This window comes from Eleutherodactylus coqui, chromosome 1, assembly GCF_035609145.1.
Source record: "Eleutherodactylus coqui strain aEleCoq1 chromosome 1, aEleCoq1.hap1, whole genome shotgun sequence".
Lineage (NCBI taxonomy): Eukaryota > Metazoa > Chordata > Amphibia > Anura > Eleutherodactylidae > Eleutherodactylus > Eleutherodactylus coqui.
The window spans coordinates 438,007,981-438,034,344 of record NC_089837.1 but is presented as its reverse complement, the minus strand read 5'-3'; the positions used below and the strand labels follow the sequence as shown (position 1 = coordinate 438,034,344).

At 44.5% G+C, this 26,364-nt stretch overlaps 1 protein-coding gene across 1 annotated transcript in view; it reads left to right on the top strand.

Annotated features, from left to right (window-relative positions):
* MIPEP (mitochondrial intermediate peptidase) overlaps positions 1–26,364 on the top strand; it is a 75,858-nt gene that overhangs the window by 22,197 nt on the left and 27,297 nt on the right. The window contains exons 11-17 of the mRNA XM_066582271.1: positions 5,230–5,383; positions 6,889–6,966; positions 8,002–8,206; positions 12,982–13,091; positions 14,048–14,122; positions 14,277–14,396; positions 24,953–25,074. Coding sequence (XP_066438368.1) covers positions 5,230–5,383; positions 6,889–6,966; positions 8,002–8,206; positions 12,982–13,091; positions 14,048–14,122; positions 14,277–14,396; positions 24,953–25,074 — 864 coding nt within the window. The remainder of the gene's footprint in view (positions 1–5,229; positions 5,384–6,888; positions 6,967–8,001; positions 8,207–12,981; positions 13,092–14,047; positions 14,123–14,276; positions 14,397–24,952; positions 25,075–26,364) is intronic.

Below are 26,364 nucleotides of genomic sequence, written 5' to 3'. Positions count from 1 at the left end.
GTGAAAAAAAAAACGTGGGTAAAAGCTCTTAGGGTGCTTTCACACGGCCGAGAAAATCACTCAAGATTGCGAAATGGATAAATCTCTCACGAAAATGAACCCCATTCTTGTGAATGAAGTCATATACGTGAGCACTTTTCCCTTCCTCCGCATTGTGACGTGGGAAAAAAATTGCGGTATGTCCTATCTTTGGGCATTCCCTCAAAACCCCTCGCCCATTGTTTTCAGTGGGGCCGGCAAACACATTGTGCAGCGAGTGCGATGCGAGTTTTTCCATTGAAAACATTGGGAAAAGCTTGCTGGTCCTACTTCCCTGAAGTGATGTCAAAAACGCCGCCCGTCCGCAGGGAAATCACACAATCCTGTGTGCGATATGGGGTCGAGTTTCACGGTAATTAAGGATACGGAGCTCTATAGTGGACTTAGGAAGGCTTGGGGCAGATGTGTGCAAGGAGAGCCTGACACAAGTGGGGGCAGCCATTGCTCCACAAATGATTACATGTATAGGGCGGCATCAACCATGGCTGCGACTATACAGTACAAGCAAAAACAGGAGACTTGGCACATGTTTTGATGGAAGTCCCACACAGCTCAGTCTCCTACTTTCCCTTAAGGCTTCGGCCCACAGAGGGCGGTCCGCTATAGCTAGGAAACCCATCCCTTGATTTTTTTTGCTTATAGATGTCACCTTTGTCATTAAAATCACAGGACCGCTAAGGCGTAGTGCGCCCACTGGGTGTATATTCATCAGACTAATCAGAGTGTTAGGACAGCATTTAAGTCCCTAATTTTCACATCTGTCTGTTGGCAGACATTTTGTATCATCTAGCAACGATTACGGCAGAATTTAACTTTTGGGCTTCACTTAACAAAACAGTCTGTCCTCGCTGCCCATAGCAACCAATCACAGCGCAGCTTTCATTTTACCTCAGCAGCTTGAGAGATGAAAGCTGCGCTGTGACTGGTTGCTAGGGGCAACGAGGACATCTTACTGTTTAGACAGTTCTGCTAAGTGAAAATTTTAGTCTGTTTCCATTCTTATATAAATGTCTCTGTCTGAGTGTCACTAAGCGGGAGTTCTGAGGGCTTCACATCGGGACGATCATTAGTAACCTCCCTGTAGTAAATGTGTGGGAGTGCTGCCGCCACGGGCTCCTGCTTGTCCTGTATTGTCGCAGCCACGGCTCAGGCCCAACTATACATTTATTCGTGGATATGTACAGTAGACCTTGTGGTGGTTTTTTTTTTTGTTATTGTAAATAATTCCTAGTGGCCGGACTAGCGTGTTTTCCGATGTCTAAGGACAGGAGAACGGCAATATTCCCCGCGCCAAAGCGTAGTCTGCTTTACTGCTGCAGAAATATCCCCCCTCCCTGTATACAGGCATATAAACGTGATGCAACAACTTTCTATACTCCCCCCCCCCCCCCCTCCCCCCCAATGAAACTCAGTTTAACTTCTCTGCTGGTATACAAGCTTTCAGCAATATATCCTCTGTCCCTATAGATGTCCCTATTCACCAGCTACGTGTTATATAGGCGTATACACATGATGCTGTTTCTCAACTGCGCTAAACTGTAAAATGGCTGTTGGTTACTCTGTGCCTATGTTATATATGTCTGGGTCATGTGATGCAGGCGTCCAATTAAAAATCGCTGCCCATATGCAAGATGGAGGAAACATTTGGTGACATCAGCAAGGTGCCCTGGCCGCACGCTGACCTCTGCAGCAGATGACATGGGAAATTAGATAGTCCTGCGTTTTTTTTTTAAATTTTTTTTTTCTTTTTTTTCTTTTCCCCGCAAAAAAATCTGTTTTGACTTATCAGGTTTCGTGAAAATTCAGACTATTTTTTTTCACCAGGGCAACAGTAATCATGAGAATGGCGCAGCCAGATTCCCCCTAGCGAATGGTGCTGCAGTATACATGCTTGACCACCTCTTCAATTCATGGTCTATTGCAGTGTTCCAATCTCCAAGGCACCCCAACAGGTCATGTTTTCATATCCTATAGTAAGAACACCTGTAGCAATGTCTGAGGCACCGAGAATAATGACATCATCTGTGCAATACTGAGGAAATCCTGAAAACATGACCTGTTGGGGGTCCGTGAGGACTGGAGTTGGGGAACACTGCTCTATAGAGACAGTAGAGTGCTGAGCTCTGCTGTCTCCCTCAGTTCCATAGAAGCTCACTGGTGCTACATTCACGAGGGGGTGAGGTGGGTCCCGTTGTCATGATCCATTGGGTTCCAGAAATCATACATTGGAGGACTTGTCGACTCTCCTGTCATGTAGCTCTGCCATGTATAAAAAGGGTAGACCCAAGATAAACTTTTATCTCCTATCCATAGTATAGATAAGTCTGATTGATGAAAGCCTCACTGCAGAGACCCCCACTGATCTTCTCACTGCTTGCTTGCTGCACCCTCCACAGTGAGGAGGAGATTGAATGGAGCGGCAGTCATGCATGCGCAGTGCCACTCCATTCAGTTTCAGTGGGGCTGACGGAGATAGCCAAGCAGTTGCACTCTTTCCGTCAGCCCCAATAAAATTAATGGGGCAGTTCTGCGCATGCGCGACCACCTCTCCATTCAGTCTGTTGTGACTTTGTGTGGGTGCAGTGTGCCTACAATGATGAGAAAAGGAAGATACAAGATGTCTGTTCTCAGGATCGGTGGAGGTCTAAGCGGTAGGACCCCAACAATCAGATTTTTATCACCCATCTTGTGAATACCTCTAAGTGAAACAAACAATACCAGACATGGCCTATAGAGTGGCGCTGTTTATGGGCAAAGAAAGGCAAATTATTAATTTTAGTTTGTTTTTATGATCTAATTGAAGCCCTTCAAATCTTGGCGTATTGATAGACCCCAAACTGTCTATACACTCTGCCTCCGCTGTGTGAAGCCGCCAGCCTTGCTGGAAAGCGTTAAACCAGTGTGTCGTTTCCATGTTAATGTGTCGAGCAGTGATAATTGAAGGCTATTTCTACCATAACATTCATTTCCCAACCTTACAGTTTTTTTTCTCTGCGCAGATGTTGCCTGTATTTCATTCTTTGTTTATACGTTTCACCAAACTTGGGTAGTGACCCAAATTCCCGACTCCCGCCCGCCCTCCCTCCTCGATATAAAACCATCATTGACTAAATTCATTTGGTTGCCTTTTAAGTTTGCTTGAACTTTTATGATTGTCGACTTCTGCACTCACCATATCGGGAGGGGCGAATAGATCTATTTTCCTGGCAGCAGCTGAAAAGAACAAGCTTTGCAAGAAGCAGATGTCAAACATCTTGTGGTTCTCTCTTTTTGCCAACCAGAAGCTTATGTAACGGGCTGGCTGTAATTTTTATGACAATTGGGGAGATCCTTCTGTTATGGGGACGGAGAGTCGGCCTACCGATGGCGAGTTAATTAAAGGCACATGAGGCACATTAGCTCAGCCAGAGAGAAAACACTTTTGAAGTGATGCGATGGATGGAAGATTCAGTCGAAATGATCACAGTTAGAGCTTTTCACCCTAAAATCAAGAGTAGTGACCTGGAAATTAGTGTGTTCATTTATCAGAACTTGCGGATTTCCTGACATCCTGGAGTTAATGATCAGTTCTAATCTCTGCTGTTAGTAGCATTATTATATCCCATCATAGGTTTGGCTGTCTTTTGTAAACTTTCAGAGGTTAAGGATGCTTTGCGTATCGTATATTATATAGAACCTCTATGAATGCACTCTGTGTATATACAGCTGCAAGAAAAAGTAAGTGAACCCTTGAATGACCTGGATTTCTGCATTGACTACTACTAAAATGTAGTCTGATTTTTCTCTAAGTCACAGTTACTGACAAACAGAAGCTAACACCTCGATTGTATCATTCATGTCACTTATTGAGCACATTCCGTTAAAATCCACAGTGCAAGGAAACAAGAAATTCAATACTTGAATTTAATGACCTGTAGATCACACTTTAGCAGCAATCTCCCCCACCAAATGTTTCCTTTAATAAGATTTGCACAAAGTTTTTGACGAATTTTGAACTATTCCTCTCTGCAAATGTGTTTTCAGGTCATCAATATTTCTGGAATGCTTTGCGTGCAAAGCTCTTTCAAGGTTATGCCATAGCAGCTCCATGGGGTTGAAGGAGTTGTCCCGCTTCTAGGTCTGTGGTCTTTGTTCAGGAATGGCTACCACCTAACCACTGCAGTTAATCAGAGGCTACACCGGTCACGTGCCATTTTCCTGGTATTTTGGCTCCTAGTATCTGAGCGGTGATGCCAGGAGAACAGCACGTGGCCACAGTGGTCAGCTGGTAGCCATTCATAAACAAAGACTTTGAGGACCGCAGGTCTACAGAGCTGGATCGTGGGGGGACAAATACAAGTTCTTTTTTATTTTAACAGATTTGGATGCAAGTTTAAAAAGCCTTATCACACCTGGACAACCCCTTTTCTCATCTCCTTAAATAAAACTCCTTTTGCCAATTAGCTCTTGGAGAAGTCATTAATGCAGTGTTCACTTACTTTTTTCCCTGCATTGTTGGTATTTAGCCAGTGTGCTAAATAAAAGGCATGTAATTCAGAACTATGTGTTATTAGATTAGTTAGACTGTTCATTAGAGATGAGCGAGTATACTCGCTAAGGCACATTACTCGAGCGAGTAGTGCCTTAGCCGAGTATCTCCCCGCTCGTCTCAAGATTCGGGGGCCGGTGACAGGTGAGTTGCGGGGGGGAGAGAGAGATCTCCCCTCTGTTCCTCCGCTCTCCCCTGCTGCTCCCCGCCGGCAGCCGAATCTTTAGAGACGAGCGGGGAGATACTCGGCTAAGGCACTACTCGCCCGAGTAATGTGCCTTAGCGAGTATACTCGCTCATCTCTACTGTTTATCTATCATTATGATCTAGAATAATCAGACCACGTTTTATTAGTATTCAATGCAGTAAGCCAAGTCATTCCAAAGGGCTCATATTTTATTTGCAGGTTGTCTATGGATGCGCTCTGTGTTTGCAGCCTCTATGGGTGGGTGCTCTTTGAGCTATGGAGGCCACGGCAGCTCTATATAGCTTGTCTGCCCAAATGTGCAGGCTATATAAGTTTCTTCTAACTTTTACAGACACCATCTGCATGGCATTGGCAGTCACTGGACAATGTCATTGTTCTCTTTAACATTACTGTTGGTTATTATTTGGCATGCTTCTGTTTTGAGCTTCTAGTAACATTTTTGTGTCTCCCTTAGGTATAACATAGAGCCCAGTTTGTACTCGCCATTCTTCTCGCTTGGTGCCTGCATGGAAGGATTAAATTCACTTTTCAACCAACTTCTTGGTATTTCTCTGTATTCCGAGCAGCCAGAGAAGGGAGAGGTGTGGTCAGAGGACGTCCGAAAACTGGTAATTCATTTGTGTGGAAAAAGTTAAATAATGAAATAGTTACAAACTTTTCAACCAGCTTATTATTGTGTATGGATTTTATAGAAGGTGGTCCTTTAAATCCGGTGTTTACATGGCTTCTGTTGACCTTGGGGAATGTAGTAGTTGCTGCATTTTGGAAAACCCCCTTTACTTTGCTTAAAATTTTTTAAATCTACGCTAAAGGGAATCTGCCTGGGCGTCCGATGCTGATTTCTATAGGCTGTTACTTATACTGATCGGTTTAATGGTTTTGCAATCCATACTTTTTGAAATTCTCGACCACCAGAAGAGAGGCGAGTCCAGCGAAGCTCATGTATATTAATTTTGCACGCTTCCCCTGCCCTTCTGATTGAGTATATGAATATGCATGAGCTTCATTAGACCCTTCCAGTCTGGCACTGGGGAGTTGAGGCTGATTTAGACACAACAATTTCTGCTCAAAAAGCGCTCAAAGCCATCTATTTTTTTTCAGCTGTATCCAGCTCCCTGATGACAGGCTGGGTATAAAAAGCAGAGCGGTCCAGCTGTGTTCTTTATACCCCACTTGGAGCACTCGGCTGTATAACAGCCAGACACTCTAAGCAGAGCACAGCTGGATGCAGAAGACAAGCGGGCCACCCCATTTGTCTTCTGCTTCCTCCGCTAGGAGCGCTCGGCTGTATACAGCTGGGGAGCTCAGAGCGGGGAACAGCTGGATGCAGAAAACAAGCGGGCCACCTCGCTTGTCTTCTGCATTCTCTGCTCGGAACGCAAGGTGATCGCTCAACGTTTGAGCGATCACCTTGCACTGTAAAAAGAACACAACGATTAATCGCTCAAACGATTTTCTGAGCGATAATCGTTGTGTCTAAACCAGCCTTTACAACTAAGAGATTTGCATGTCTGTCACCCTACTTTGTCTGCAGCCCTATGCAGCTTGGGGTGCTTTTAGATGGAACAATTATTGTTTAAAAACCAATCGTTCAATGTAAATGCAGTCAAGGATGAACGATAATCGTTGGCTTTTCACTCATCCGTTTCATGCAGGCATAAAAAATCATTGTCGGCTCGTTCAGTTTAAACAGCGCTTGTTCAGTCCTTCACTTACACAGCGAATGTGAAAGACTAAACGATTTCTCATTTGAACGAGCCAACGATCTATCTGCCTGTATAAACGGGTTTCCTTCAAGACACACTCCCCTGTTGTGGCCTACTGCAATCCTCCCCTTAGTTTTTCATATCGAGATCCTGTCCATTGAGGTGTCACATGGCAGCTGGACCTGGCACAGCCCTGTAATATTGTGTTCACAGAGCCGAGCTGTCATTGGCCCTGAGAGTCATGTAATATGAAGTCACTTCCTGGGAGACTGGCGGTGGGGAAGCAGCAGTCTGTGGCGGTAGAAAGTCTTTCAAGACTGTGTTTTATTTGAAGTATTGTTTTCCAGCATAAAACCCCCCAAAATTCTTTTAATAGGTCTTATTTTTCTCCATTTCCTTCCTCCTAGGCCGTTGTACATGAAAGTGAAGGCCTTTTGGGGTATATTTATTGTGACTTTTTTCATCGTGCAGAAAAACCTCCTCAGGTAAGTTATGAGAAAACCAGACAAAACCTCTTCTTATAGACCTCAGTGGATATGTCATCAATGTCTGATTGATAGGGGTCCTGCCAATCTCCATAACTAGAAAGCTGTTGGTAAGGCATAGCAATTTGGAACTGTATAGAAAATGCAACATAGTTACTGCCTGTTGCGGAAGCAGCACAGTCCTAGCACCCCTGGCACCCACTCCTTTAGTTTTAGGTATTGATATCAGCTAAAAATCAAACATTAATGGCATACACTAGCACAGGGCTGGATACAAGTCACTCACTACGCCAACTAGCATATCTGCCGATGCAACTAGGTCTTCGATCTTGGTCACCTTTTATGTCCATTTCTCTTGGCATTTATTGCAGCCAGATACCGCTGCTGCCAGGTACAGTGCTCATACATTTAAAGGGGTTTTGACAGGAACACAACCCCTATTCTTATACCTTATTAGGGCATATGAATGACATACAGTGGGGTTCCCCACTCAGGTCTCCCCTGTGTCCCATACTGATGGATTTTGTGCTGGCTTTGTTTTATGGGACGGCCATTCATCTGAACGGGCAACTAATTGCGTTTTCCATGAATTGAAGAAAACACGCAGCATGCTCTATTTTACCATGGAATCTGCGCAGATGCCCTCCATCAAGGTCAATGGAGGCATGTGACCGGCAGGCCATACACAAATAACATTGCATATGGGCTGCGGGTACCCACATAATTGCTAAGCGACAGCATGGGTAATACAAACCAAAAACCTGTATGACGCATGACCGCCTGTGATCCTCCGTGGTCATGCACAATACAATTACACAGGGTCACCCGCCAGGCTCGCTGCCGGAATCCGCTGCGGGCATTCTGCATGCAGAATCCGAACTGTTCGTGTAACCCATACTTATCAGGCTACGGTTAAAGTAAGTGATTTTCGGGCTTTTACTTCAGTCTACCTCTGCCAGCTTTTTCGTTCACTATTGATGTCAGAGACCGCAGCGGTGTTATGTAACTATGGCTTGTTCTGTGCATCTACAACAGGACTGTCACTTCACGATACGTGGCGGGAGGCTTAAAGAAGACGGAGAATATCAGCTACCTGTGGTAGTCCTAATGTTGAATTTCCCACAGTGCACAAAGAGCGCCCCAACGCTGCTAACCCCCGGTATGATGGAGAATCTGTTCCACGAAATGGGGCATGCTATGCATTCTATGCTGGGGAGGACACGCTACCAACATGTGACTGGTAAGGGCAATCTGCACTCCTACATGATCTCTCTCCCTGCCGCCCCCGAATCTTTTCGGACGAATAGGCAGTTACTCGAAAAAAGCTATGCTCGCTCGAGTAATTGCCTTAACCGAGCATGCTCGCTCATCTCTAACGATGAAGGCTAAATCACATCTGCATCGGAGGATCCATTCAGAGCCTCCGTCACTGATTACCGCAAAAATCCTGGACGAAAGAGCACTGCATGCAGCGCTATGTCATCTGGGAAAATGCTGGACTGCAGCCCAATGTCTCCCATTATAGTCGGTGGGTTCCATTTTGGTGCTATTTGGATCTGAAGGGGTGAAGCCGAACAATGGAAAAAGAATGCTGATGTGAACACGCCTTAACTGTAGGGTTGTTCAGCGTTGGGACTCCTTATCTGCTTATAACAATGTAAGTATTTGGATAACTGTCTCAAAGTTGGATTGTTTTTGGTAAACTCTGAGCGATCCAACGCTGTATCCGCTCCACTTTCTCATAATGCCTCTTACTCCGCATATTTGTATTGTGTGTTGTCATCACGCACTGTGTATAAGGGCCAACGGGTCACGGAGATTGTCTGCTTGGCGTCCTCTTTGAGGCAGATGCTCTGTCACATGAGAAGAACTTACTGGGTATGAATGAGAAGGAGAATCGCCTTTTATGCTGATACAGCATAGATGCATGTAGAGGCGGACCATCTGTTCATTGCAGATGTGCTTGAAAGTGACCTCTAAAGGGTTATTACTAGCTTATGAAGTGGGGGCTTATATCACTAGGATATTGCTTTATGATGGGTGGGGTCCCATCAACTCTGAGTCTTAAGGGGCACAGCATGGATTTACCGCTGGCTCCTTTTTTATGCTTTCCATGCATTGTGGTGCTGCAGGTACCTGGATGTGCTGCCGTGCGGGGAAGAACCTTGAAAGGGGTGTTCCAGTTTTAGGAAGCTATTCCTTATTTACGGGATAAGGGATAACTAGCTGACCAGTGGGGGTCCAAGTGGTCGGACCCCCAGTCCCAAGACTGTGGGTCCGGTTGGTCTTCAAATGAATGGAGTGGAGGTCATGCAGGTGAGAATGCTGGAGATTGCCAAGTGCTTGAACTCTGCTCCATTCATTTGGGGGCTGATTGCACCCCCATACTAGGGATTGGTGTGGGTCATAGATCACTGTCAGCGACCATATTTGCCGATATACTGATAAAAAGATACACAAGGGGAGGTACAAATGTCACTTCCCAACAGAATGCAGACAGGCAAATTGCTATAAAGAGGAGCAATGCTGAAGAACAACCACTTGCCCACCTACCAAATACTTGGGGGATGGCTGCTTAGCCTTATACTTATAGGCATACAAAGGGTGCCAGACCAAAGCGCACCATGCAGGCTTACAACCTATTAACAACACCTGCTTGGTGCGCTACACATATTGGTGGGACTTGAATTGGTAAAGGTCCCAGCGGTTAGTCCTGGCAAGATTCTTCATTTTACGTATCCTGAATGGGTCTCATACAGCATATAGACCCAATGGATGCTGAATCAGTGACTCTTTGGCAATCACAGCCGGAGCCTGGTCATGACTGACAGCCAGACTCCTGATATAAGAGCTGGAATCGAAGCTTTTAACAATGAGCATGGCATCTAAGATGTTTGTCAGAGGATATCCTAATGGGCTACCAAGGCAGCCTGGTGAACTAAGCATCTGCCTACTAGGTATGGCCTAATAGTTTGCTTTTCAATGATCAAGAGATCACTGCCACCCAGAAGATGTAATGGTGGAATTTTTCTTTTTGCACTTTCCCTATAATTTGTTTTTCTTTAACACAGGGTAGGCCATGGAAAAGTGCACCACACTCTTATGAAGGCCATCTAGAAGAAAATCTGTGTTTTGTGGCCCATAGCAACCAATAGCAGCAGAATTTTCATTTCTTATACTGCTGAAGCAAAATGAAAGCGCGGGGAAATAAAGCCCCCCAGAAATTGGAGGAGTCACTGCATTTTTGCATTCACCCACAAAAAGATGAAAAAAATAAAGTTTTTCCACTGAAATACTAATCATGACCTATCCTCATGATGGTGGTCATAAGGGGGTTCATAGCTCGGGGGCACACGTCTTCAGAGCGGATTTAGATGGCTCTGACCCCTGTGTAGTAATTGCTGCTGCGCCTGTAATTACAAGTGTCGGCCACTACACAAGGGTTGCAGTGATCTTCCTCTCCATATCCCTGTTGTGGTGCTGGCAGCAGGCTTCCCGAGCAGCTGATCCCAGCTGATAAACTATTCTCAGAGTAGGTCACTAATAGTAGTTGATCATTAGTGTTTGTGTAGGAAACCCCTTTCATACTCCAAAATGTTCCACTGAAAAATACAATTTCGTGCTGTAAAACTAAGCCCCCGTCTATCTGTTGATTAGATGTATAAAAGCGTTATGGCTCTTGAAACGTGCTTGCTCCTTAAAGGGAAGCTGTCGCCTACCTTTAGCCCTATAAACTAAACTTATGGGCTAAAAGTAGGTGAAACGCTGAGGCCGGAGATGTAAGTCTTATACTTGCCTTCCCTATTGTTCCCCGGGAGTCGGCATTGGAAGCCATCGCTGAATGCATTGAGTGGCACAAGTAGTGACACTTTCCAGCGCTGCCACTGGGGGAATGATGGGGGATGTATAACCCTTACATCCTCCAACTCAGCAAGTCACCTAGCTTCACTTTTGGTGCGAAAAGCAGATGATAGAGTCTCTTCAAGACCCAAAATAGACAGGGGAAGGTTTTACCCATTCTGAGTGGCGTTGGGCTCTGTTCACCTTAATCTCTGAGGCTTCACTCGAAACCTTCTATTTCTTATATTTAGTGGAAGGACTGCAGTGCTATTCTTACTGTCAGTATGCCAAAAGCCCCTGGTGCCCCCTTTGAAGTCACTGAGATCCTTCTAGGGCTGCTGGTATTTGTCGTACTACAGATCCAATTCCAAGACACAAGATTGCTTCCAGCTTGTGTTCTACAGATCCGATGCAATGTAGCCTGTTGTAAGTGGTAGCGCTGCACAGATGTGAGCGCACCGTACACTTCCAGTACATAGATGATGCTCCGTTTACACAAGTGGGATGGTGGAGGCTGCCATATAACACAATGACCGTTTTAGCTTTTCATGTCGGGCCAGTTTTGCAGTGCCCCACTAGTGCTTGTGAAGGGTGTGAACAGCTGTGTGACTCTACCTCCTTCCAGCTGTGCAAATATTATTAGGTTTTCTGCTTTTACCAAATCCCACTGAACTTGTGACGGCTGTTTCTTTATTTTCCTTTATTACACTGAGAAATATCATTTTTTCCATTTTAAGGTTTTAGAAATCCTTAATTCAGTGTCTTTCAGGCATCTTAAAGACGACCTGCAAGAAGTGAGTCCGTGTAGTGAAGCCTCAGTCACACTTTACGTTACGGGGGTTGTGTGGCCTTTGTCACCACAGCAGTCAGTTGTTACATATGTGATGGGAGATTGTGAAGTTTTTGAGTCATGTATGTTTTTGCGAGTTTTCTAAACCATTATGTCACCATCAATAAGTCCTGGTCACTGGTACTAGACTAGCCGGGCCAGGATTTCATACACTGCCAACCTTGTGGGGTTTTCTCCTGCAATGGTGTGGGCAGTATACCAAAAATGGTGTGATCATAGTAACATAGTATGTAAGGCCGAAAAAAGACACACGTTCATCCGGTTCAGCCTATTTACCCCCCCCCCCCAATATTGATCCAGAGGAAGGCAAAAAAAAGAACAAACCATGGGGCAGAAACCAATTTTCCCCATTTAAGGGAAAAATTAATTCCTAACTCCAGCGAAAGAGGATCCTGTCAAAAATCAATGACGAACAGGCGATGCACAGCCATTATTGCAGTCGAATACAACACTGGTGCTTCAACTAATGTGCCCGAGCGGACAACTTGCCCTTCCTTAGCACAGATGGGCTATAACAGTAGACAACCAGTTCCAGCACTCTTATTGTCTAAGACCAACAGTCTCCAGTGGACAAGAGTATGGAAATTGTATCACTGAGCGGTGGAAAACCTACTTGGTCAGATGAACCCATATTTCTGTTGCACCGTATCGATGGGAGGTCAGATTTTGGAGCAAGCAGCATGAATCGATGACCCCTTCTTGTCATGTGACAGTTCAGGCTGGTGGAGGTGGAGTAATGGTGTGGGGAATGTTTGCTTGGGTCCTCTGGTATGTGTGGATGGATGCCACAATGAATTGCTTTTGTTTTAAGGCCAAAGGAGGTCCGCAGCACTAGTAGGTGCTTGTGGCTAATAAAGTGGCCATTCATTGTATAGTACTGTGATTTCACATGATCAGTTATAATCCTCTCCTTTCCCCCTTCCCAGCTGTCTTATAATGGGTCTGTTAAGGGCCTTTTTCTTTCACTGCACAGGATAGAACAGATGTTGATAATGTATTTGGGTGCTGATGTATTTTAGCCATCAAAAAGTTGCAAGAACTGGTGGAAAAGAAGCTAGTAGTACCCAAGGTTGAGGTTAGCAACCCCTTCTGCCTCCCATCACAAGTTCACCCTGAAAGGGGTAGAATCCAAAGTGAATGCAATATGGCCAGGTGTTCCATTCTTCACCATCAGGCTTTTCAAATACCGCTAGTGGTGAAGAATAACCCACCGGGGCATGTTATCAGAAATACCCTGAATCATCTTCAGTTGATAGCTCGTTGACATTGGTCCCTATTAAATCTGTCTTCCACTTTTTTGTTTGATTTTTTTTTTTTTCTTCTAGGTACCAGATGTGCTACAGACTTTTCAGAAGTCCCTTCTATTCTCATGGAGTACTTTGCAAGTGATTTCAGGGTCGTCAACCAATTTGCAAGACACTTCCAGACCGGACAGGTGACCTCCGTGACATTGTCTTTTAGTATAGTTATTTCTTTTACATATGGCTACAGCTACCGTACACACACCGTTGTATAATGCTCTGTTGTAAGTGTAATGCTGTTGATCAGCGTTCTTAAATCTGCTGCTTTCCAGCTGTTGCAAAACTACAATTTCAGCAGTCCAGCTCTGAAATATTGTGAATTTTAGGTTTGCTACAGGATAGAAGAGAGGGTAACGTCATTGTCACCATATACTTGTCATGAAATGCTGACCCAGTAGTGGAACACCCTTTGACCTAATGACCACAGTTTAGACCTGGGAGACTTTCTTGTCACTTGTTTATATTTTTGGTGGGTGTGAATTTTAGTAACCATTACACAGAAAGGGTTTCAATGCATTTTTAATTTTTTTTTTCTGTAATGTTCCAATATAAAGGGGGTTTTCCAGGCATTTGTTTGATGACCTAACCTCAGGACAGGTCATTAGTAGATGATTGGCTGGTGTTCACAGCTGGGGACCCCGACCTATTACTTGTTTTGGATGCCCGCTATCACCAGCAAAACACCCAGGATACAGGGCAGAAGCAGATTGCTTCGACCCCTGTATAGCTGGCAATTTCAGGCGCAGCCTGTCTGACTTGCCGGTGATGTACAAGCCTTCGAGACACTAGGCTTCTTCGTCAGGCCTGATGAAGAGGTCTAGTAGGCCTGTAAAGCTTGCATATATCATTTTTCTGGTCAGCCAATAAAGGTACCACCTCTACAATACTTTGTCTTTTTTATGCAAGAGTATTTAACATCATACGTACCTTCATGAGATTCTAGAAGATCTTACAGACTGATTGTGTTACAGTCCTGTTGCATGCTATGAGAGGACCATACAGAATCGGTGTGGGATACAATATGCTACTAGTTTTTCCACTTATAACATTATCTTGGTACTTATTGTTTATAATTTCTTTCCCATTGTAGCCTTTGTCTAAGACTATGGTATCTCGTCTCTGTGAGTCCAAAAAAGTTGGTGCGGCTTCAGATATGCAGCTTCAGGTGAGTGTGTGCAATCCTCTGTACGATGGGCTTATGCTCCACCTATACGAATGTACAGGATTTGTGCCGATTTACTTAGTACTAACTTATAGCCCATGGGATAGACACTGCTGAGCTTATTCTAAGGAGTTCATGCTTGCCTTTTCTATTCCAGGTCTGTTACTCTATCCTGGATCAAATTTACCATGGAGAACATCCCCTAGCGGGCTCAACCACAGACATTTTAAGGAAAACCCAGGAATCAGTCTATGGGTTGCCATATATACCTCATACAGTGAGTATGCAGTCCTGGGACTTGATCCAAATAACAGAGGCTGTATATAAAGACAGCATATTGATTTTTTAAATAAGTTATACCACTTTCTAGTACACTTTGTGCACCATTGCATAATGAACTACAAGCTCTCTGCTTGCAATCAGTGAGTGAAAACATTTTTGATCAGAGGCTTTTAAATTTAATATATAGCCAAAAAGAGCAGAAGTGTCTCACAATAAAATCATAATTGATACCGCATACATTTTATTTAGTAAAGATGAAACTGAAAAAAATGCTACAAATGTATGTAATACATGTGTTAAAAGCTCGCTCGCTGTATCTCTTTTGCGCTTGCTCTGATCTGATTTATAAATGAAGCAATCTCCATAATAAGCATGGAAATAAATCCACAGAGAGCAATAATAATGCCAAATAGCCATAAATATGATCCAAATGAAATGAAGTGCATGTCTCTATCATGGTAGCTTCCTCAGAGAGTAGAATGAATGTCACAAGTTGTTCCTATGTACGCAGAATAAATTAATTTTAGCTCAATATAACAGTGCAGGCATCCCTCATTTAGCAACGCAGCGCAGAACACGAGAGAGGAAGTTCATAAGAGCGCGTGTGCAAGAGTGATTTATGCAGCGCAGGCGTGAGGAGAGATAAAGGCACATGCGCAAGAAAAGTTTGATGGCACATGGACTAAAATAGTAATTGTCAAAAGGCAAGCTTATACATGCATGTGGCAAGAATCCCAAATGGCGCAGGCGTAGTAAGCATCAGTAGATATGTCTTCAAAAAACAGTGCTATATCGGCAGTACAGGGCATAAAATGTTAAATAAAGTGAATGCGCATGAGCAGATCGCTTGATCTATTGCGCCCACACTGCCACACAGATTGAAGATGTGTATATAATATCTCTATCTCTAGCAGATATATCAGAGAATACTGGGAGGCTATACTAGTGCCCGGCCTTACTCTACTGAGAATCCACTTATGCAGATTTAAGGGTGATTCGGCCTAATGTGTTAAGGTGCATTTAGACTGAAAGATGATCGCTCAAATGACAGTTTGAGTGACAGTTTTGAGCAATCATCTTTGCATAACTCTAAGTAGCTAATTAGCTACCTAAAGAGATAAATGTAGGCAGAGCGAGACACCACTGATAACTCGGAGAACAAAGCAGCTGTTTTGTATATGCAAAGAGCTGCTTTGTTCTCGGAGTTATCACAGTGTCCCGCTGAGCTGATGGCTCTGAGAAACAGCAGGAGCTCCGACAGCTCCTTTGTTCTCTGAGCTTTCAGCGGGTATCCCGCTGAGAAGTGCCAGCGGGATACCGGCTGAAAGAATACTATCAGTGCAGTCCGCTGAGAAAATCAGCATGCGGCGCTGATAAGAGTCATCGTTGATTTCTAGCGATGAACGAATAGTGCACGAACAGTACATGATGGCAGCTCACTCAGACACAACAATTATCGCTCAAACGATGGCTTTTGAGTGAATTTTGAGCTATAATCGTGGGCCTTTACTGTCCTAATGCCATAATTACAGGGGTGTACAGAGCCAAACTCAAAGGTCATCCTGCAGGGTCATCCTCGAGGGTACGCGGTTATTTAGCCCCTGCAGAACTAAGCTGGTGGTCAACTTAGGGGAAAAAAACAAGTGCCAATGGTGCTGCATCTCTCCATGTACTGTGTGATGTGTAAACTTGACACTTTCTACAGCAGCTAATACCTCTGTTTGTTTAATGCGCCTCCAGTTCCAGCACACGTCACCCTGTTTGTTATGACGTGTGGGTCTTTGTCTAATGGATTTGATGAAGTGCTTGCTTTTAGTAGATCCCTCCACAAGTCACAATAGTATGAAGTATGAATAATGGCAATAGCACCTGGATTATGTCTCCAACCCTCTAAGTGGTTAATCGGATGCTAAATTCCTCACCACTTCCCCTGAGTAAATACCTCCTAAATATTTACATTACGCGCCGTTCTATACGTATCCGTGACAGCTTCATGCAAATAGTCAAGTGCTGCGCCCGGGACCTTTAATCTTCTCTTGCGCTCTGTTAACAGTATGAAAATGGCCTCTCACTCGGTTTATTTTAGTGTTCCAAGCCAAACACATTTTCCAGCTAAGAGACAAATTATTTGGCAGAGGGTTTCTGAGATTGCGGACCGCGAGGTTTTCTCCTAACTAGCAAGGAAAGAAGAGTTTTAAAAAACTTGGTTGTCCCACAAAAACATTTATATATCATCCACGGGATAGGGGGATAAATGTCTGATTGCTGCATGCCCCACTAATCATTAGAATGGGGGTCCTAAGCCCCTCACAGCACAACTGCAGTGGGGAGTAGTTTAAATGGAAGCGGTGACCGAATGTGTCAACTGTTTCCATCAGCCCCGTAGATATTACTTAGAACGGTACCGAACGCACATGTGTGACCACCGCTACATGCAAACGCCTCACTGCAGTTATGAGGAGGAACGAGGGGCTTGAGACCCCTGTTCTAGTAATCGGCTTAACACCCAGTGAATCAGGCATTTATTACCTATTCTGTGAATAAGCGGTTAAATGTTTTTAGTGGTACAACCCCAAAGGACCACTTATCTGGTCATCCACAGCTTCTTGAAGCTTGTAAGAAGAGCTGCCGATGCTCCATAAGTAAGTGACAGCTGTATCCATCCCACATCCAATTTATTTGCATGAGAATCCGCTCGTCCTCAGACTTTTGCCGCTGATGATTTAGCGGATCCGTATCATTTTGTTGACTTGAGCTATGTTAATGGTATTAAAGAAAACAAAATCTCCCAATTACACCAACGCCTTAGAGGCCAAGAGGATACTGGCCACTGGGTGAATGGAGTGCTATGGATGCTTCTGGTCTATGCTCCAGGAACTTTTCCAAAAGGGGTCACGTAATGTGACATGAACATAGCATATCCAGGTGCCTGCTGTATACCAAATCTCTGCAGCATACAACCAATATGGATTAGTATCCATGTGAATCCACATCAGAATGGGAAAATCCAGCGTTCTGAGCGACTTCCAACGAGGCCATGGTCATCAGTGCTAGACTAGCCGGGCCAGGATTTCATATTTGAGAAAACCCCAGAAGGTTGTCAGTGTAGAGAATATAAAGAATGATGTGATTGAGGAAAACCTCCATCAATAGGAGGATCCTGTGCATGTAAATTATTTAGCATGAAATGGGGTCATAGGAGGACATTGGGGGAAGTTGACTGTGCACCACCTGTTCAACAGAACAATTGTAACCCTGGTGCTCCAACTAACTTGGCCAAATGCACAACTTATTATTCCTTAGCATAGATGGGCTTTAACAGCAGACGGCCAATTCCGCATGGGCCAATATTCTTGCCAAAGAATTCCAACACCTAGTGAAGTTTACACCACAACGAATTGCTGCGATTTTGAAAGCCAAAGAAGGTCCAATGTTCTACCAGACGGTCGGTAGATAGATTTTTTTTTTTCCCTCCACTAAGTGGCCGCCTGCACACGAGCGTTCCGGACTACGCTAGCAGATTTTCATGCGCGGGAGACCTGCGTATGGCACCTAAGGCCGCCTGCACACGAGCGGAAATTCCGTGGCGGGATTTCTGCCGCTGGAAGCCTGCATAGGGTGGCGTTAACAAACGCAATCCTATGCAGACGGCCACTATTTGGCCGCGTGAAATATCGCGTGGCAAACAAATCGCGGCATGCTCTATTTCTGTGCGGGGCTCGCAGAAATTCCGCCCGTGTGCAGGCACCCTATGTCAGCATGCATATATATTTTTGTGGAGACTGTATACCTTCAATGTGTACATGGACTATAACACTGTAGGATGCACCGTCAGTATGTGATCAGTGGGGCTTTACCCTTTCCAATCCACTGTCTGACGTCTAAAGACATTCTGATTGAAGCCTGTACAGCTCTGATGTCGGAAGACGTCCGGCAGGGTATTCTTACTATAGATTACTGGCCGCTCTGTTGTCGGGAGCCTCTCCAGCATGTCCCATACTGCAGTACTGGCTCTAGCCAGCAGATGGCGCCATTGTATAATTGCAGAAAGAGAAAGCCCCCTAGGAAACCCTGAATCCAAAATTGGATTGCAAAGGGTTAATTACTAGGTTAGGAAACTAAACCTTTCAGAAAGGGAGTGCGTTTTACTGTCCGTAAGAATAGGGACCGGTAATTGCTGACCAGCAGAATCATAGACTGCTTGGAGTGCTTCTATAATGCCGCTGGCCAGGTATCCACGATCCCCGCTCTGTATGAGATGCTGCCTTGTACAGATGCAGTAATTGACAAGACTAGTATCAGGCACAGACTGAGATGTAACTTTTCAGCTACTTATAAAAACGCCCTTGGGATATGTAATAAAAATAATTATGCTGTGAATGGAAAATTGAATGACTTTAAGGAGAACGGATTTGACCGGAGGGTGTCGGGTATAACATGGTGACGACAGAATAGTTTATCCTGCCAAGTGATAGAGCGTGACTGCTCTTATATTCGGCAGCACTAGAATAATACATTCTGAATGGGGAAATAAAGGCGGTAGCCAGTGCATGACACGTGGGATTTACAGATGTAGCAAAGTTTAATTTGACACTTAATGTGTTAAACTGTAGCACAGAACTTTTTTTGCCTTTTCAATAGCTTTTCATTGGCTTTTGTTGTGGTAAGAAAACTTGTTGCATGCAGCAAGTTATTAATGTTGGGTTACATTTTGCTACATCTGTAAAGAACATTACAGGTAGAACTTATGCAATGCCCATTCAGGCTGTGCACCAAGTATAACACAGTGGTGAGAGGTTTACTAAGCAAAATGTGGCAAAAAGTTTATTGGGCATTTTTTTTACACCTTACTAGGCAGTTTTGAAAACTATCTATTAAAAAAAAGTGGTGCAGCTAAAAGGAGTGAAAAAAGTGCCAGATTTATTAATATGTGCCATTAGTTTGGCCACCCATACAGTGACGTGAAGAAGAGAAAACGAACATTTCTAGCAAGTGTCCACCAGATTTATCATTCAGTGTGCACCAGTGGGATGCATTTGGTGTAGTTTCTGTCTTTTTTTTTTTTTTAATAATTCAATAATTTTTATTGAGTTTTGACATTTTTTCCAAACTTATTAGATGAAAGTTATTTCAGTCTATACATAATGTCCTTAGATGAAGAGTCTTTTTCCTTGATGTTTTGTTTAATCCCTTCTTCCATAGTCAACCTGTAGAGTTCCATCAAGTACAGAAGGACAAGTGATCCATATAACAGATTTACCATATTATTAAGCTTGCACCTCCACTACCACCCATAGCAGATCCCCCAACTCTTGTTCCTAGGCTGGGACATCACTAGAATCTAGTTAACAATTAATCTCTGGTTTGCCACTCCAGGTGTACTCAGTCATTTTCCCCCTTCCTTGTCATATTTGTGGCCAGCGTTTCTTTTGAGATATATCCCTTTTTTCCCAGGTTAAAAGGCAATCAACTTTCAGTTGTAAATTCTCCCACTGTGGGGGCATTTCATCCAACCAATGTTGGGCTATCAGTTTCCTTGCCATATAGAGTAACCTCGCCACCGCTATTTGCTCTTGCTCTTCTATCGGTAGATCACTCACGTAACCGAGGTATGCATACCAGTGGGGAAAGATCCAGATTAACTTTGTATATGATATTGATTAATTAGTGTACATCCATCCGATATGTGCTCAGTTTTGGGCATCGCCACCTCATGTGTATTCACCCAGCTCTTTGGATCTTGCGTGTACATAGTGGGTTATCCCTTACTTCTGTGTTATGCAAGACAAGGTTCCACCATAGGACAATCCATACTTTCTTCCATACTTAAAGGGGTTGTCCCGCGAAAGCAAGTTGGGGTATACACTTCTGTATGGCCATATTAATGCACTTTGTAATGTACATTGTGCATTAATTATGAGCCATACAGAAGTTATTCACTTACCTGCTCCGTTGCTGGCGTCCCCGTCTCCATGGTGCCGTCTAATCTTCAGCGTCTAATCGCCCGATTAGATGCACTTGCGCAGTCCTGTCTTCTGTCTTCTGAATGGGGCCGCTCGTGCCAGAGAGCGGTTCCTCGTAGCTCCGCCCCGTCACGTGTGCCGATTCCAGCCAATCAGGAGGCTGGAATCGGCAATGGACCGCACAGAAGACCTGCGGTCCACCGAGGGTGAAGATCCCGGCGGCCATCTTCACAAGGTAAGTAAGAAGTCACCGGAGCGCGGGGATTCGGGTAAGTACTACCCGGGTTTTTTTTTTATCCCTGCATCGGGTTTGTCTCGCGCCGAACGGGGGGGCTATTGAAAAAAAAAAAAAACGTTTCGGCGCGGGACAACCCCTTTAAGGGAGTTGCATAGGAGTAGAAAACAGTGACTATCATTATAAAGTTAGTAAAGGCCCATTTACACATAACAATTATCATTCAAACAAATGAATTTCAGGGATAATCTATCAGTGTAAATGCAAAACACTCACTTGTCGTCTGCGGTTGTTTGGGCTGACTTTTCAGACAGCTTAAAAAACCTTGTTGGCTCGCTGGCTTGTAATAATATAATAATCTTTATTTGTATAGCGCCAACTTATTCCGCAGCGCTTTCAGGCATGGATAAATGCAAAACAAAACTTGTCATTCCATGTACATGCTTCTTGTTCAGCGCTTCCCATAGGAGGTGAAGCACTGAGCAAAAAGCTGCAAGTCTATCTTAGCGGTGACGTCAGCACTCGTGCGGTCCTTTAAAAGACTGTTGGTCCATGTAAAAGGGCCTTAAGGCTTTCTTATGCACAGGGTAAGGGATTAATGTCTGATCACTGGGGTTCTGACGTCTGGGAATCCCAATGATCTCAAGGTTGGCATTTTAGAATTTCCTGTGTGAACGGACCAGTGATGCGCATTCAACATAGCTTCATTTACCTATATGGGATAGAGATCGATGTGCCCAGCAATCCTCCATCCTGTTGAAGGGAATGAAGCGGTGGTCACGCATGCTTCATATACATGAGGCACACCAGTCTCGGAATCACTCGAGAACCCAGTGGTCGGACCCCAGTGATCACATATTTATTCCCTTTCCAGTGGATAAATGTCTTGAATGAGAAACCCCCTTTAAAAGTTTTTATGTCCGTTACAATGACAAAACCAGAAGTTTTTTGTTTTTTTGGGGGGGGAGTGGTTGTTTTTGGTCAATTAAGCCGTAGCTCCTAGAGGTTAAACAGTGGCATTTCTCCTGACAGTAATCATCCTAGATTGACATCATATTTTACATTGTGATTAGCTGCAGCTACTGAGAACACGCAGCAACATGATCTGCACATGGCGGGTATCAAGCCCCAAGCAAATGTGCTTATTAAATAGCTGAAACATCTTAATCCCCTTCCTCGACTCGTTACATCTGCCTGGTGTTGCATAGAATGATGCCGTCGTTAGTCAGTACTAGCAGTAATGTAACCTTCAGCTAACAGACACATCCTGACTGTGTAATTCGCCTTTGGCATTCAGTTTTTGTTCCTAGTGTCCCAGTTTGTACAGAACAAGTCCACATCCTTCACCAGCCTAAACATTAACGTTCTTACGGGACACCTTAGTGTTTACTTTCACGCCCCGTTGCCATGAAACCACATCATACAAAGTACCTGCTTTGTATTTCCATAAACAGTGACACATTTGTTCATGGGTCGTTTCTGGAATTGCAAGTCAGCCCCATTAAAGTGAGTTGTAATACTACTCCTAACCCACGGACAAGGGTGGCACTATTTCTGGAAAAGAGTTAGTATGTAATGCAGTAAGATCAGCCTTTAATAGAATATCTTTGTTGGCTTCCAGCTGTCTTCCCTGCGGTTTTCATTAACATGGCTATATAGCTTAGTTGGGAGCTGTTCCTTCTTGTGGAGACTTATAGGCTGTGCAGTGCTCCTCTGGGAAACTTGGTATGCAAATTAGAGGTGATACAATGCCTCTGCAGCACCACTTATTGGAATGTGGCTTCCCTAGAAGTTAATATCCAACCATGTAACAGGCCTTGTAACATACCTGGGACGTCAAGCCAAACTAGTCTTCTCCAGAAGGAAAAGATAACCATGTACAGATGGATTTTTGTCTTACCCGTGTTCAGCAGGTTTCTGCCTGGTTGGGTAAGAGGCCAGTGTCGTGGGTGCTCCTTGTGGATACATGTCAGATGTCAGGAAGGGGTTAAAAAGCATTAAGCTTAAAGGGGTTGTCCCGCGGCAGCAAGTGGGTCTATACACTTCTGTATGGCCATATTAATGCACTTTGTAATGTACATTGTGCATTAATTATGAGCCATACAGAAGTTATAAAAAGTTTTATACTTACCTGCTCCGTTGCTGGCGTCCTCGTCTCCATGGTGCCGACTAATTTTCGCCCTCCGATGGCCAAATTAGCCGCGCTTGCGCAGTCCGGGTCTTCTCCTGTTCTCTATGGGGCTCCGTGTAGCTCCGCCCCGTCACGTGCCGATTCCAGCCAATCAGGAGGCTGGAATCGGCAATGGACCGCACAGAAGAGCTGCGGTCCACGGAGGAAGATGATCCCGGCGGCCATCTTCACGGTAAGTATAGAAGTCACCGGAGCGCGGGGATTAAGGTAAGCGCTCCGGTAAGCTTTCTTTAGGTCCCTGCATCGGGGTTGTCTCGCGCCGAACGGGGGGGGGGGGGGGGGGGGGTTGAAAAAAAAAAAACCCCGTTTCGGCGCGGGACAACCCCTTTAAGGTAGTAAATCCCATAGAAATAGTTGGCCCTGCTGTTCATTGTTGATTTTCCTGCAGCGGTGGTGTGCCTTACGCCCACTTGACCAGTGCCTTAGCAATGATGCCAGCAAGTACGGCGCAAGATCACTGAGGCCAGTGGTTGGCTGTAGTGAAGTCACATGCTTGTAAGATAAAGCCAAATACTTGTGGCACCATGTAGGAGTATGTCTAGAGAAAACAAGGGTCAAAATTGGCAGCATCTGTTAACAAGAACCAAAGGTCTATGGCCCCCTGAAGGACACGTCATGAGGCAGTGACACTTTATAGACACTGGAGAGGAGTTGGAATAGTTCAGCTGTGTCCAAACTTGTGTTGCTCTAAAAACTTTACGCTCAGTCCTCTAAAAAGACCAGAGGACCTGTAGCGGGTTCTTCTGGAGGTGAGCGCGGCATGACTTACAGCTCTCTGTCATGCCAGCCATTAAGGCCTCATGTCCACGGGGAAAATCAGATCCGCTGCAGATTCTACATGTAGAATCTGCAGCGGGTCCCTCCTGCCCCGCGGACATGAGTGCTGAAAATAGCAATTTAAAAGCATTTACCTTTCCGTAGCGGGCGGCGAAGCTCTGCTCTTCCTCACGGCCGGATCTTCATTTTCGGCCGGCGGATGAATTCCTGACGCCGGCGGCACATCGCCGGTGCCGCGCGCATGCGCCGGGCACATCCGCCGAGCCGAAGCAAGGGAGATGCGGCCGTGAGGAAGAGCAGAGCTTCGCGGCCCGCTGCGGGTGAGTAAATGCTTTAAATTCCTATTTTAGGTCTCCCGCGGATCCGGACGGCTTCCATAGGCTTCAATAGAAGCCCGCGGGAGCTGTCCCCGCGGGAGACCCGCATGAAAATGGAGCATGGTCCAGATTTTTTCATGCTCCATTTTTTTTTTTAAATCACTTTTATTGACGATCCGCGGGTATTTATCTACCCGCGGGTGGTCAATGCATCCCTATGGGGTGCGGATCCGCGCGCGGGAGATCCGCTGCGGATTTTAAATCTCATTTTGCCCGTGGACATGAGCCCTAACTGCTGCTAAACATCTTGTAGACATTTTAATATGAATTTAAGTGCCTCATGACATTGATAAATCCCTTGATAAATAGTTTTAGTTTTTAGTTCCCCTCCAATCCCAGTTGCTGCAGCGAATGATAGCTGGCTCACACGCTAGCTCTATACAAACTCCCCACACATCCAATATATACTGTATTTTTCTAAATATAAGACTCAGTTTTCAGCAAGAGAAAATCTTGCTGAAAAGCGTCTGTGCCTTATCGCTCAGAGGCAGGGGGGTCTGATAGATCCAGAGACCCCTGACCGCTGCCTTAGTGATCCAGCAGTGCGCTGATTGATCATCATGCTGCGGCTGCACAGTCTTCCCTCTCCCTGCCCTGATAACACTGGAGATCACTTGCCTACCTTTACGGGGTGCAGGTCCTCCTCTGTACACACAGGGACAGCAGGACCGTAGATGTCATAACCATGTCATTAGGGAGCAGCTGGATGGGGTCATGTATTACTACACTTGTATGTGAGGATTTAGGATTACTAAGATCGGTATTTAACATGCCAGCTGCAGGTTAAACAGGTCACCCTTTTTAAAATAGCCCTAAGAAATAACTTGTAATTTTTGCTCCAGAAACAGCACCACCTTTGTCTACAGGCCGCTGCTGGTATTGAACCTCACCCCATTTATTATGAATCATGACAAACTGTTGGCTCCACTTTTCCTTCCGCCGTACACAGAGACGCTGCTCCTTATATCCACTGCTTATATGTGATAGCATCTGTTTGTTTTGACACAGGCCTGGCAACTGAGATTTAGTCATCTAGCCGGTTATGGTGCCAAATACTACTCCTACTTGATGTCCCGGGCGGTTGCCTCCATGGTGTGGAAACAGTGCTTCATGAGAAATCCATTTGATCGGTAAGCGTTTCATCTCTCTGCCTCCCTGTCATTCTTAGATCTTTATCCATCTGTGCATTTTGGGCTCCACGGAAAAAAAAAAAAATAAAAAGTTACTGATGTCGCAGGGTTGAATTTATCATTCTGTTTTTTCCTATTTGTGCATAACTATCAGTGACTTTAGGTAATTCAGTAGCTTTGCTTGGAAATCCCTGGGAACATTATTATGCTGAGTTGTGCCAAAACCTAATCTTCTCTCTGCTACATTGACAAACTGTAACTTGGCACCTACGTACACGGTAATCAAACACATAAGTGACATTACTAACGACCTTTCCACCTTCCGTAACTTTAGGAGGCTGCAACCGTTTGCTTAATCCATTGTGATCCCTATAATATCCAGCCTCCTTGATGCTTGTGACTGGCAGAGAGGGCACACTGTGTGGTAAGATGCCAGTTATAGGGCACGTGGCATTTTAGTTGCCATTTCAAAAAGCTATCAACACTTTAGCTTTGTTATGCCATCGTTGAAACTCCTCTTTTAAACCCCTTAAGGACACAGCCCTTTTTTTTTTTTCAATTTTCGTTTTTTCCTCCCCGCCCCTTTAAAAAAAATTAATAACTTTTATTTATCCATCGACGTAGCTGTTTGAAGGCTTGTATTTTCCAATGGTACTATAAAATGTACTGAAAAACTTTAAAGAAATTTTAAGTGCAGTGAAATGGAAAAAGAAATGAAATTCCGCCATCTTTGAGTGTGTCCTGTTTCTACAGCATACACACTGCACGAAAAATGACCTGATAACTTTATTCTATGCGTCAGTACGATTACTACCATATCAAATTTATAGTTTTTTGTTTTTTATTTTGTTTTTTCTGGACACCTTTTATGTTTTTACAAAGATATTTAATTTTTTTCTTTCAAAATGTATTTATTGAGGTTTTCTTTTACAAATCACATACAATAACTGAACGTGACCCACTTATCAAGGTTACAAAGAGATGCACTACATTGTAAAGTAGCATAGAGTAGGTTATGGTCTATTTATCCTTTCCAATCCAATTTGGTTTTCCTAGGGGACTTACTCTTTTCCTGCCGTTATACAAAAGCGCTATCTGCTGGCTAAAGACAGTACTGCATGAGGTGACAGGTTGGATAGGCTCCGACAGTACAGAGGCTGGCAATATACAGTAAGAGAACCCCGACGGATGTCATCCAACATCGGAGCTGTACAGCCTTAAATCGTAATGTCTTAAGACATCAGACAGTGGATTGGAAAGGGTTAATATACCAGAGGAGGAGAGAAATGA